Source organism: Mustelus asterias, chromosome 23 (genome assembly GCF_964213995.1).
Source record: "Mustelus asterias chromosome 23, sMusAst1.hap1.1, whole genome shotgun sequence".
Classification (NCBI taxonomy): domain Eukaryota; kingdom Metazoa; phylum Chordata; class Chondrichthyes; order Carcharhiniformes; family Triakidae; genus Mustelus; species Mustelus asterias.
In genome coordinates this window covers 74355-85924 of record NC_135823.1, presented here as the reverse complement: position 1 = coordinate 85924, position 11570 = coordinate 74355, and the positions used below count along the sequence as shown (strand labels likewise).

Sequence of the window (11570 nt, the reverse complement as noted above, 5' to 3'; positions counted from 1 at the left end):
AAGGTAAAGGACGTGGATTAGCTTAAATACAACAAATCACGTTACTTTTTTTTGTTTTGTGTTCAGAGCCTTGTCTGTTTCTGTGTTCTGTTGCCATTCATAATTTCTGCAAAAAAGACGAATACATATTTGTAGAAAAGTGCAAAATATCGAGAGTTACATGGCATTGATTTCAGAGGATTTGTCAAAAGAAGCAACAGGAATCAACAAAAATGGCCATCGAGGTGTCTGGGACAGTATCTGTAAATTAGAACGCTGTCCGTTTGAATGCCAATGTCCAACGATGTGCTGGTTAGGTGGATTGACTAGCTTAATTGCCCCTTAGTGTCGAAAGATGTGCAGGTATTCTGGATTGGTCATGCAAAATTGCCCCTTAGTGTCCAAATATGTGCCAGTTTACTGATTGGCCATGCTAAGTTGTCCCTTAGTGTCCAAAGGTGTGCAGGTGAGGTACATTGATCATGGTAAATTGTCCCTTAGTGTCCAAGGATATTCGGGTTACGTGGATTGGCCACGCTAAATTGTCTCTAAGTATCCAAAAATGTGCAGGATGCTGGATTGGCCATGCTAAATTGCACCTTAATGGATAAAGATGTGCAGGTTAGGTGGATTGGCCATGCTAAATTGCCTCTTAGTGTCAGGGGAATTAGCAGGCTAAATATGTGGGGTCACCGCGATATCGCCTGGGTGGGATTGCTGGCGGTGAAGGCTCAATGGGCTGAATGGCCCTCCTTTTACGCTACAGGAGTTTTATGGTTCTATAAGTCAACTTATCAAGGCTTTATCATTTGTCAATTTTCGGCATTCTGTTTTGCGTGATCCTGACTGAATCTCCTACATTTCAAAAGTAAGTGCACTTGCAAAGACAGATCACCGGCTACCAAGAACCTGGGGATATCCGATGTTCGGGCCAGGCTCGACATTAAACAAGGCGACTGTAATCTCACTGAAAAAATGTGGACCATGCCCTGTTGCAACCCATACAAAGCAAAGAGGCAGCATTAACTGCTCACATATCAGGGTATCAAAGGATGGCTTTGCTTTCATGTTTTTCTAACACGATTACATCAAAAGCACAGTACAGATTGGTACCATTCGGCCTATCAGCTGTTGTTAATGTTCCAGAGGTACCTCATTCCTTCTTTCTATCACCCCATCAACATATCCTTCTTCTCCTTTCTCTCCTTCGTGTCTATCCAGCTGCCCATCTTTGTCATTCGTCTCAAGCGGAAGTGGGGAGGAAAATGGGACAACTAACGCCATTGTCAGAAAGATTTTAATGGTGCGATTTTTTTTGAATCGGCACATTTTCATTTGATTTGGTTTGATTTATTATTGTCACATGTATTACTATACAATGAAAAATGGGCCCACCTTGCACGAAGTTGATCTTTCTCTACACCCTGGCTCTGACTGTGACACTACATTCTGCACTCCCTCCTTTCCTTCTCGATGAACGGAATGCTTTGTCTGGATAGCGCGCAAGAAATAATACTTTTCACTGTATCCCAATACATGTGCCAATAATAAATCAAATCAAATCAAATCAAAAGCATTCCCCATGCGACCGAATTCTATATTCTGCCCATTCTTACAGATTTTTTACACAGAGAGTAGTGGGTGCCTGGAACTCGTTGCCGCGGGAGGTAGTGGAAGCGGATACGGTAGGGACTTTTAAGGGCGTATTGACAAATACATGAATAGAATGGGAATAGAGGGATATGGTCCCCGGAAGGGGTTTTAGTTAAGTCGGGCAGCATGGTCGATGCAGGCTTGGAGGGCCGAAGGGCCTGTTCCTGTGCTGTAATTTTCTTTGTTCTTTGTTCTTCCAAAATACAATTTTGTCCTGAATTCCTGCTTGGCGACGAACTCATCCTGCAATATTTTGAAATCCTACTTCTGCCTTGTTGAAGCATTTCATATTTCTAAATGTTTCGGTGGATCAGCCCTCAATTTTCAATTTTGTTTCGAGAAAAAGACCTCCAAACACTTCAAGACTCACTAACAGTTACACACTCTCATTTCTGGCATCATTCGTTGTGAAGTGTTAACTGCACCTTTTCCACTACCAGAGAATCCTTACCAGATTAGGAAGAACCGTGCTCTGCACTCCAAGTCTGGTGTAACAGATGTGAGTAGATGTTTGAGGTATTTTGTAGAACATGTCGAATGCACGCCAGCACTTGGACCTACAGTAAACAGGAAAACCGCAGAGAGCTCCCTACCTCGGTTCTATTTTCAAACCCCAGTCGTGTTTTCATTCATATACACAATGCGCATATTTCACACCTCCCCCACACAGAGAGAACAAGAGCGAGATCTCTGTCAGATTCGGATCCGGGGCTCAGAGTCTCACGGTCTGGCGCAAGGACAATGAGTTTCCTCGGTATCTGTGCACTGTTCCATCTCTTTCAGGGTGAGATATCCTCATTATATTCAGATAGAGTGGAGAAGGATTTAGATAGAGCGAAGAGGCAGAAACTGTTTCCGTTGGCACGAGTGTCTGGAGCCAAAGGAGCATGGATTGAAGAATTTGGTAATAGTAACAGAGAGGGAGATGAGGGGAGTTATATTTTTTTACCCATCTGAGTTGTTGCGATTTGGAAGGCTCTGCCTGAAAGGGCGGAGGAAGCAGATTCAACAGGAACTTTCAAAAGCGGCAATTGGAACTTTCAAAATGGGGGAATTGGATACGTATTTAAGAGGGAAAATTCAGTAATGTTAGCGAAATCTTTCAAAGATTCAACACCGACTCGAACGGCCGAACGGTCCCCCCACCTCCCACCCCCCACCTCCCCCCACCTCCCAACCCCCTCCCCCACACCCCTTCCCCCCACCCCTCCCCCCCGCACCCCCCCTCCACCCCCCCCCCACGTCCCCCCACGCCCCCACCCCCCCACGCCCCCCACCCTCCCCCACCCTCCACCTTCCCCCCCCCCCACCTACCTTCTCCCCGTCTTCTGCCGTGCTATAAGGTGTGATTCAGCGTGCAAGTTTAACTTAACAATGAAACAAATGTTACTGACAAAATGGAACGTCGATTAATAACAATGATTAGAGTTTAATTGATCCGAATTGCCATTTCTCACGAGATATGATATGTCAATGGGCTCCATTAACAATGTTGACCACTTTGGAGAGAAAGCTCGAACTTCAAGTGGAACGTCAGAGTCAGTTATAAACTGTTGAACAAACTTTAGCGTCCACAGTCAACGGAGGAGAAGCAGAAACGAAGCAAAAATAGAAAGTACTGGAACATCTCAGCGACACAGTGCTTCGCACTGATGCATCACAGCGCCAGGCTTGGGTTCCCGGCTTGGGCCACTGTCTGCAGAGTTTACACGTTCTCCCCGTGTCTGCGTGGGTTTCCTCCGGGTGCTCCAGTTTCCTTCCACGGTCCAAAGATGTGCGGGTTAGTTTGAATGGACATGCTAAATTGCCCCTTCGTATCAGGAGATTAGCAGTGTAAATATATGGGTTTGCGGCATTAGGGCCTGGGAGGGATTGTGATCGGTGCAGACTCGATGGACCAAACGGCCTTTTTCAGCACTGTAGGGATTCTGTCATTCTAGGATTCTGAGCGCATCGGCGGAGAGGCAATGGAACTCTGACCGAGAATCATCCAGACTGGAAACGTCGGGTCTATTCTCCCTCCACTGATGCTCTCAGACCGAGAATCATAGAGTCAGTTTGTTCAGCGCACAAGGAGGCCACTTGGCCGATCGAGTCGGCACTGATCACAATTCCCGTACCCCCACTGAGGTTTCCCAGCATCTTCTGTTTTTTGTTCAGTTCCAGGCATCCCCAGTCATTTGCTTTCATTTAAGGAGAGACACGGGATGTAAGCAATAGTTGAGAAACGTAATTTCACTGAACCTCTCTATGTGATTAACATCACTTGGTTTCCATGTGTCCCCTCCCCAGTGTTTAAACCAGATTTACTGGTGAATGGACTGGTATTATACCTTTCGAAAGGGAGGAGGAAAATGGGGCAACTAACACCATAATCAGAGCGATTTTAATGGTGCGATTTCTTTTTCTGAATCGGGCATTTTTGTGATTTCATTTGATTTGATTTAATATTGTCACGTGTATTACTATAGAGTGAAATGTATTGTTTGTTGCGCACTATACAGACAAAGCATACCGTACACAGAGAAGGAAAGGAGGGAGTGCAGAATGTCGTGTTATCATAATTAGAGTGTAGAGAATTATCAATTTTCTGTTAGGTAGGACCATTCAAAAGTCTGACCGCAGCAGGGAAGAAGTTGTTTCGTGTCGGTTGGTACGTGACCTTAGACTTATTATCTTTTTCCCGACGGAAGAAGGTGGAAGAGAGAAGAGAGAATGTCCGGGGTGCGTGGGGTCCTTAATTATGCTGGCTGCTTTGCCGAGGCAGCGGGAAGTGTCAATGGATGGAAGACTGGTTTGAGGTTTACTCCCAATTGGCTTTCAGTCCGCTGTCTTCAGGGAAAGCTCCATAACCTCTGGTGACTGTTGTTCTCTCTCTCTCTCTCTTTCCCAGTTACAATGTCTCAGGTCACCTTGTCCCAGTCTCCGCCGGTTCTGACGCTCCTTGCGGGGAGTCCTGTTAATCTCAGCTGCCGCATCCAGGGTCAAGCTGCTGGCTCTGTCTTCTGGTACAGACAGAGGGAGAGAAACCACATGGATTTCATTTACAGAGCGTACCAGAACAGCCCAGCTGAGGGGAGATTTTCCAGCGAGATTTCTGAAAAACGGCGTATTTATTCACTAACCATTGCGGATTCCCGGATAAATGATTCTGGGATATATTACTGGCCCAAATATTCGGAAATGGCTCCAAGTTAGTGATTACAGGTAAATTCCATTATTATTACATTGATGTGGGACCTCAGAGCAATTAATGTGTCCTGTTCCATTTGTCAATGGGTTCCCCTTTTGTTTTTCCGGATTTAGCGGGTTCTCCCACCATATTCCTCCTCACTCCGCCGCTGGATGAGATTCCCGCCATGGAAAGAGTCCCGTTGTTGTGTTTGGTCAGAGGCGTGTCTCCCGATTCCTTTCCCGTCCTCTGGAATGTTTCGGGACGGGATACCGAGGGACAGACCGATTCAGGGACACTGGAGCCGGACGGGACCTACACCGTCAGGAGTTACATCAGCCTCCCGGCGGAAACTTGGAGAAGCGGCGCTCGCTGTACTTGCACCGTTCAGGTCAACTCCAGTGAAAGTATTCTCAGTGAAAGTGTCTCATCTCAGAGAGGTAGCTATTCACAATGACCATTTTTCAATCCATTTAATATTAACGGGACACTTTACTAAGAGCAGTCCAACTTTGTAAATTACAAATGTCTCTGCGGGCATCTCCATTGAAATCTAAATCAACACTGGCCTATCACAGCCCTCCCAGTTTCGTTTTCTGATATTTTAACTCTTCTTCGCTACCGTAGAGAGCCTTGGATGTTTAATCACTGAAACAGATTCGCCAGAAGGGATAGAATAATGGGTAAGAGAAAGGGCGGGAAAGTGATGTTTATGTGCACGGTTAGCCATGGTGTTATTGGATGGCAGAATAGGCGAGATAGGCCGAATGGCCTCTTCCCCTCTCCCACTTCTTGCATCTGGCTAAGACACCGTTACATGTCTGAAGGTCAAGGACCAATCTGCCTGTGTGTCAAATTGAAATGTGTGATTATATCCCCGTGTCGCACTCTATCTCAGCACGGCGGTGAACCATTTATTCATCCCTTCGTCTCTCTCTACTTCAATCCCATTCAGTTACACCGGGTTTCCTGCGGGTGCTCCTGTTTCCTCCCAAACTCCAAAGATGTGTGGGTTAGGTGGATTGACCATGCTAAATTGCCCCTCAGTGTCGAAAGATGTGCAGGTTAGGTGGATTGGCCGTGCTAAATGGACCCTTAGTGTCGAAAGATATGCAGATTAGGTGGATTGCCCGTGCTACATTGCCCCTTAGTGTCCAAAGATGTGTAGGCCAGGTGGATCGGCCATGGTTAATTGAGCCCAAGTGTCATGAATCAGCAGGTTAGTTGGATTGGCCATGCTAAATTGCCCCTTTGTGTCCACAACTGTGCAGGCGAGGTGGATTGGCCAGGCTGAATTGCCCCTTAGTGTCAAAAGGTGTGTAAGTCAGGTAGATCAGTCATGGTAAATTGCCCCTTAGTGTCCAAGATGTGCAGGTTAGTTGGATTAGCTATGGCAAATTGCCCTTTAGTGTCCAAAGATGTGCGGGTTAAGTGGATTGGCCATGCTAAATTGCCCCTTAATGTCCAAAGATGTGCGAGTTAGGTGGATTGGCCATGCTAAATTGCCCCTTAGTGTCCAAAGATGTGTAGGCCAGGTGCGTTGGCCATGGTAGATTGTCCCTTAGTGTCAGGGTAAATATTTGGGATTAAGTGGTTGAGACCTGGGTGGGACTATTGTCGCGCAGGCTCGATAGGCCGATAGGCCTTGTTGTGTTCTGCAGGCATACTACGATATGTCTAGTTGTTTATCTTCCCCTGTTTACAATCTCTCTCCCCCACCATCCACCACCACCCCCCCCCCCACCCCCCCCCCCCCCCCACCTAATCCCCACCCTTTCTCTCTATCAATATTCAATTTATACCCTGGTGTAGCTTTCTCAGTCAGTCTGTCACTCTCTTTCACTCTCACTCTAACTTCAGATATTCATCGCCCTCTCTCTGTCTCTCTCTCTTTCCCTCTATTTATTGGTTTATCTTGCATTCTCCAGCGTTCTATGTTTACTATTTTTGTGCTAGTTACATGGTGCTTCATCTAAGTGTCTACCTATCGCTCTCCAATGATATCTATTTTGTTCTCTTCTTTTCGCTCTTTCTCAAAAGCTCTCTGAATCTTTCCCTATTGAAAATTGAACTAAATACTTCTGTATAAGTTATCGTCTCTGCCTATCTCTCTATCTTTGAACGGTGTTCTCTCAGATTGCTGCTCTATCTTTGAATCATTTATTCTGTCAATATATCTGGGACAATTTTTTCATACACTGGGTGTTGAGTGTCTGGAACGAGCTGCCAGAGGCAGTGGTAGAGGCGGGTACAAGTTTGTATTTTAAAAAGCGTTTGGACAGTTACATGGGTAAGATGGGTACAGAGGGATATGGGCCAAACACGGGCAAATTAGACTAGCTTAGTTGTTAACAAAGGGGCGGGATGGACAAGTTGGTCTGAAGGGCCTGTTTCCATGCTGTAAGCCTCTATGACTCTATGATTCCACTTCGTGCTTTATTTCTCTGTTGTTTAAACTGGGCTTTGTAACATCTTGGTTCTTTCTCTTCCCTGAATCTTTCACACTCTCCTCCTTTCTCTATGTTCAAAAAGTGCGCAGTCCCTCTGTCACTCTCTCTCTCTGCCTCTCCCTGTGTCCCATTGGAAAAGTGCTTTTTAAAAATCTCTCGATTGGGCAACACGGTGGCACAATTGTTCGCACTGATGTCTCACAGCGCCAAGAGCCCCAGTTTCAATTCCGGCCTCGGGGGTTGTCTGTGTCGAGTCTGCACATTCTCCCCGTGAATGCGTGGGTTTCCTCTGGGTGCTCCGGTTTCCTCCCACAGTCCAAAGATGTGCGGGTTCGGTTGATTGGCCATGCTAAATTGACCCGACTGTCAGGGGGATTAGCAGGGTAAATGCGTGATGTGACGGGGATAGGGTGGGATTATTGTCAGTGTAGACGCGATGGCCCGAATGGTCTTCTTCTGCACTGTGGGATTCGATGGTTACTCTCTCCCTGAATCTTTCACTCTCTCCTTCCATCTCTCTGTGTGCCCTGTTCAAAAAATGCTCAGTCTCCCTGTCACTGTCTCTCTACCTCGCCTTGTGTCCTATTGTAAAAGTGCTACTCTATTACATAATGGGAAAGTGTGCAAATACTTTTGACCATTTTTCTGTTAAATTGGACAGTTAGATTGGACAAAATCCTTCGCTTGTTTAATTATTTCCACACTTGATTTTCTTTCAGTAAAAGTTTAATTCTTTTTGCAGATTCTCCCTTCCCGACCACCTGTCATTTACTGTTTTCCGGGCGTTTGTCGGCTGCGGCGGTTCTCCTTCTGGGCTTGGTCCTTGTGGCCGGAAGAAGGATCTGCAGGAACCGGCAGAGAGGTAGCGATTGTTGGAGGACGCTGTTACTGCGAGGCGCTCTCAATCCACACATTTATCGCTGAGTTATTGACACTTCTGAGCGGGTTCGGTGTGAAATGTAGCCAGTTTAAATTTCAGTTTAAATCACTCTTTCTAACAGGAACCGCGAACAGTGATGAGGAACTGAGAACACAAACAGAATGAAGAGGTGAATGAATGGAATTGTTGTTGCTATACCACACGGATACTTTTCATTATTTATTAATCCGCGGTTTAGAATTCATAACCAACACAGAAAATTCTGGATTATCTCAAACAGCCTGGCGGCTTCCACGGACAGAGAAAGTTTCGAGGCCGAATGACACTACTTCCAAGTTAGCTTTTTTGTTCAATTCATTCGTGGAACATTTGATTTGAGTTGATTTATTATTGTCACATGCATTAGCTTACAGTGAAAAGTATTATTTATTGCGCGCTATACAGACAAAGCATACCATTTATAGAATACGTAGATTTGATTTATTATTGTCACGTGTATTGGGGTACAGTGAAAGTATTGTTTCTTGCGCTCTATACCGAGAAGGCATACCGTTCATAGAGAAGGAAAGGAGAAAGTGGAGAATGTAGTGTTACAGTCATAGCTAGGGCGTAGAGAAAGATCAACTTCGTGCGAGGTAGGTCCATTCAAAAGCCTGATGGCAGCAGGGAAGAAGCTGTTCTTGAGTCGGTTGGTAGGTGACCTCAGAGTTTTGTATCTTTTTCCCGACGGAAGAAGGTGGAAGAGAGTAAGTCCGGAATGCGTCGGGTCCTTAATTATGCTGGTTGCTTTTCCGAGAGAGCGGGAAATGCAGACAGAGTCAATGGATGGGAGGCTGGTTTGAGTGATGGGATTCGACCAGTTCTTGTGGTCCTGGACAGAGCAGGACACATACCAAGCGTATCCACTTTGGAAGGGTGTTCTTGCTCTCGAGGGAGTGCAGCGAAGGTTTACCAGGCTCATTCCGGGAATGGCGGGACCGATCTATGAGGAGAGATTGACTAGGTTAGGATTGTTTTCGCTGGAGTTCAGACGAATGAGGGGGGATTTCACAGAGACTTATAAAATTCTAACAGGACTAGACAAGGTAGATTGCGGGAGGATGTTCTCGATGGTGGGGGAGTCCAGAACCAGGGATCACAGTTTGAGGTTTCGGGGTAGACCATTTAGGACGGAGATGAGGAGACATTTCTTCACACAAAGCGTGGTGAACCTGTGGAATTCATTACCACAGGAAGTAGTTGATGCCAAAATATTGAATGTATTCAAGAGGCGGCTGGATATCGCACCTGGTGGCGAAGGTTATGGGGAGAAAGCAGGGTTAGGCTATTCGGCTGGACGATCAGCCATGATCGTAATGAGTTGTGGAGCAGGCTCGAAGGGCCAAATGACCTCTTCCTGCTATTATCTTCTACGTTTCTATGTAAAAAAGAGCCAGCACAATCAAGGACCCCTGGATATACTCTTTTCCACCTTCTTCCTTCGGGAAAAAGATACATCAGTCTGAGGTCACGTACCAACCCACGCAAGAACAGCTTCTTCCCTGCTGCCATCAGACATTAGAATTGACCTGACTCATTTAAGTTGAACTTTCTCTACACCCTAGCTGTCACTGTAACACTATAATCTGCACCCTCTCCTTTCCTCCTCCGTACACGGTATGCTTTGTCTGTATACTGGGCAGGAAACAATACTTTTCAATGCATAGTAATACATGTGACAATAATAAATAAAATCAAAACACTTCTTCACAGCACGCGGAGCGGAATTCCGGTCACTAAAAAGCTATATAGAACATTGGGCAATTGGAACTCTCAAAACTGCGACAGTTAGATTTATATTAGGGAGTGGATTAAGGATTATTCAATATTGGTGGGTGACTGTGAGTTGAGCTACATTCCAGCTATGAACCGATTGAATAGAGTGGCGGGCGGCGGGAGGGGGGGGGGGGCGGGGAGGGGTGGAGTGGGGGACTCAGTGGTCTCGCCTATCCCTATAATAATGATGTGGATTGCACTAACTGATCACTTTTCATCCACAGACGCTTTACGCTCGCCTGGCCTTTAACGAGGATCCAAAACTCTAACTCGAGGGGAAAGAGAGAAAACTCACCGTGTGTTTCCCGGATGTCTCGTGTTGTCGAAACATTTTTCTTGTTGCCCGGGAAATTCCGAAAGTGCAGCCGGTGCAAATTCGGGCGGATTGGTGGCTCAATATTATGATGGCGACCAAAGCGGAAAATGAATTTTTTCTAAGTGTCCGCCATTCTGAGACAGGATATCACCTGCAGTGCAATTTCACCTCTCCATGCTTCTAATTTCTCATAGCGGTTTTTAAAATTCTATTCTGCATTTTCTACCGTCATTGTGCAAGAAATAATTCAAAATATATCTTTGCCGGAGTTATCTAAATATTGAAACAGGTTTTGAATACCAAATGTAAGCTGTGTGATTCCGGTTTCTATAAGGGTTTAGAACAAATATGTTTCCGGTGGCTCTTCAGCTAATTTACAGACATTTTTAGGGTGAGTGTGTGTGCGTTGGAGATGGGATTAAGGGCTGACCAGGCATGTTAGCAATTGGTTCAGGATTTCGGCTGCATGAATATGAAATCTGCAAGATTAAATGTGTCCCGAGCCTTAACTGGATGTACCCTGGTATTGGACACTGATGCATTTAATCCTGAAAGAATATTATCTGCAATCCATATTCCCGTCTGAACACCGGGTAAATGGATTTTATAGACTCGAAGCTTAGAATTGTGGCAATTTCCAGCACAGAAAGAGGCCATTCTGCCCGTCAAGCCAGTGTCATTTGTTTGAACCATCAATTTAGTCTAAACTCTTGGCTTTTTCCCAATGCCCTTGAGAATGATTCATCTTTCAACACACCACCATTTTAATGGTGATTTTGTTTTCTTAATTCTTAGTAAATGTTCCTACCTGAATGGGGAGGCGAAGGCCTAGTGGTATCATCGCGAGACTCATAATCCAGAAAGTTAGCTAATGGGGACCAGGGTTCGTATCCCACCACGGCAGATGGTGAAATTTAGATTAAATAAAAAACAAACTCTGACATTAAGAATCTACTGATGACTATTGGCGATTATCCCAAAAAATGACACCTGGTTCACTAATATCCTTTGGGGAAAGAAATCTGTCTCCTTACCCGGTCTGGCCTACATGTGACTTCAGAGCCACAGCAATGCGGTTGACTCTCAACTGCCCTCCAATGGCAACTGGGGATGGGCAATAAATGCTGACCAACCAGCGACGCCCATGTCCCACCAATGAATAAATAAAATCCATACAGCTTGAAGCAGAACCCATTGGCTTTGAATGCAACAGATTTGCTGGCCAACTTTGCAAACGTCAATTATTCAGTCACGTTGGAAGATTAGGCAAACGAGTGAGTACATTTCAGATGATTTTTCACTGAC

At 45.5% G+C, this 11570-nt stretch overlaps 1 protein-coding gene across 1 annotated transcript; it reads left to right on the top strand.

The window, feature by feature from the left end:
• Nucleotides 1-2292: 2292 nt before the first annotated feature.
• LOC144510330 (uncharacterized) lies at nucleotides 2293-11218 on the top strand. Its single transcript, XM_078239769.1, has 6 exons — nucleotides 2293-2416; nucleotides 4526-4839; nucleotides 4939-5244; nucleotides 7997-8116; nucleotides 8256-8303; nucleotides 10174-11218. The coding sequence occupies exons 3-5, from the start codon at nucleotides 4992-4994 to the stop codon at nucleotides 8297-8299; spliced, it is 417 nt and encodes a 138-aa protein (XP_078095895.1). The 5' UTR covers nucleotides 2293-2416; nucleotides 4526-4839; nucleotides 4939-4991; the 3' UTR covers nucleotides 8300-8303; nucleotides 10174-11218.
• Nucleotides 11219-11570: the final 352 nt, after the last annotated feature.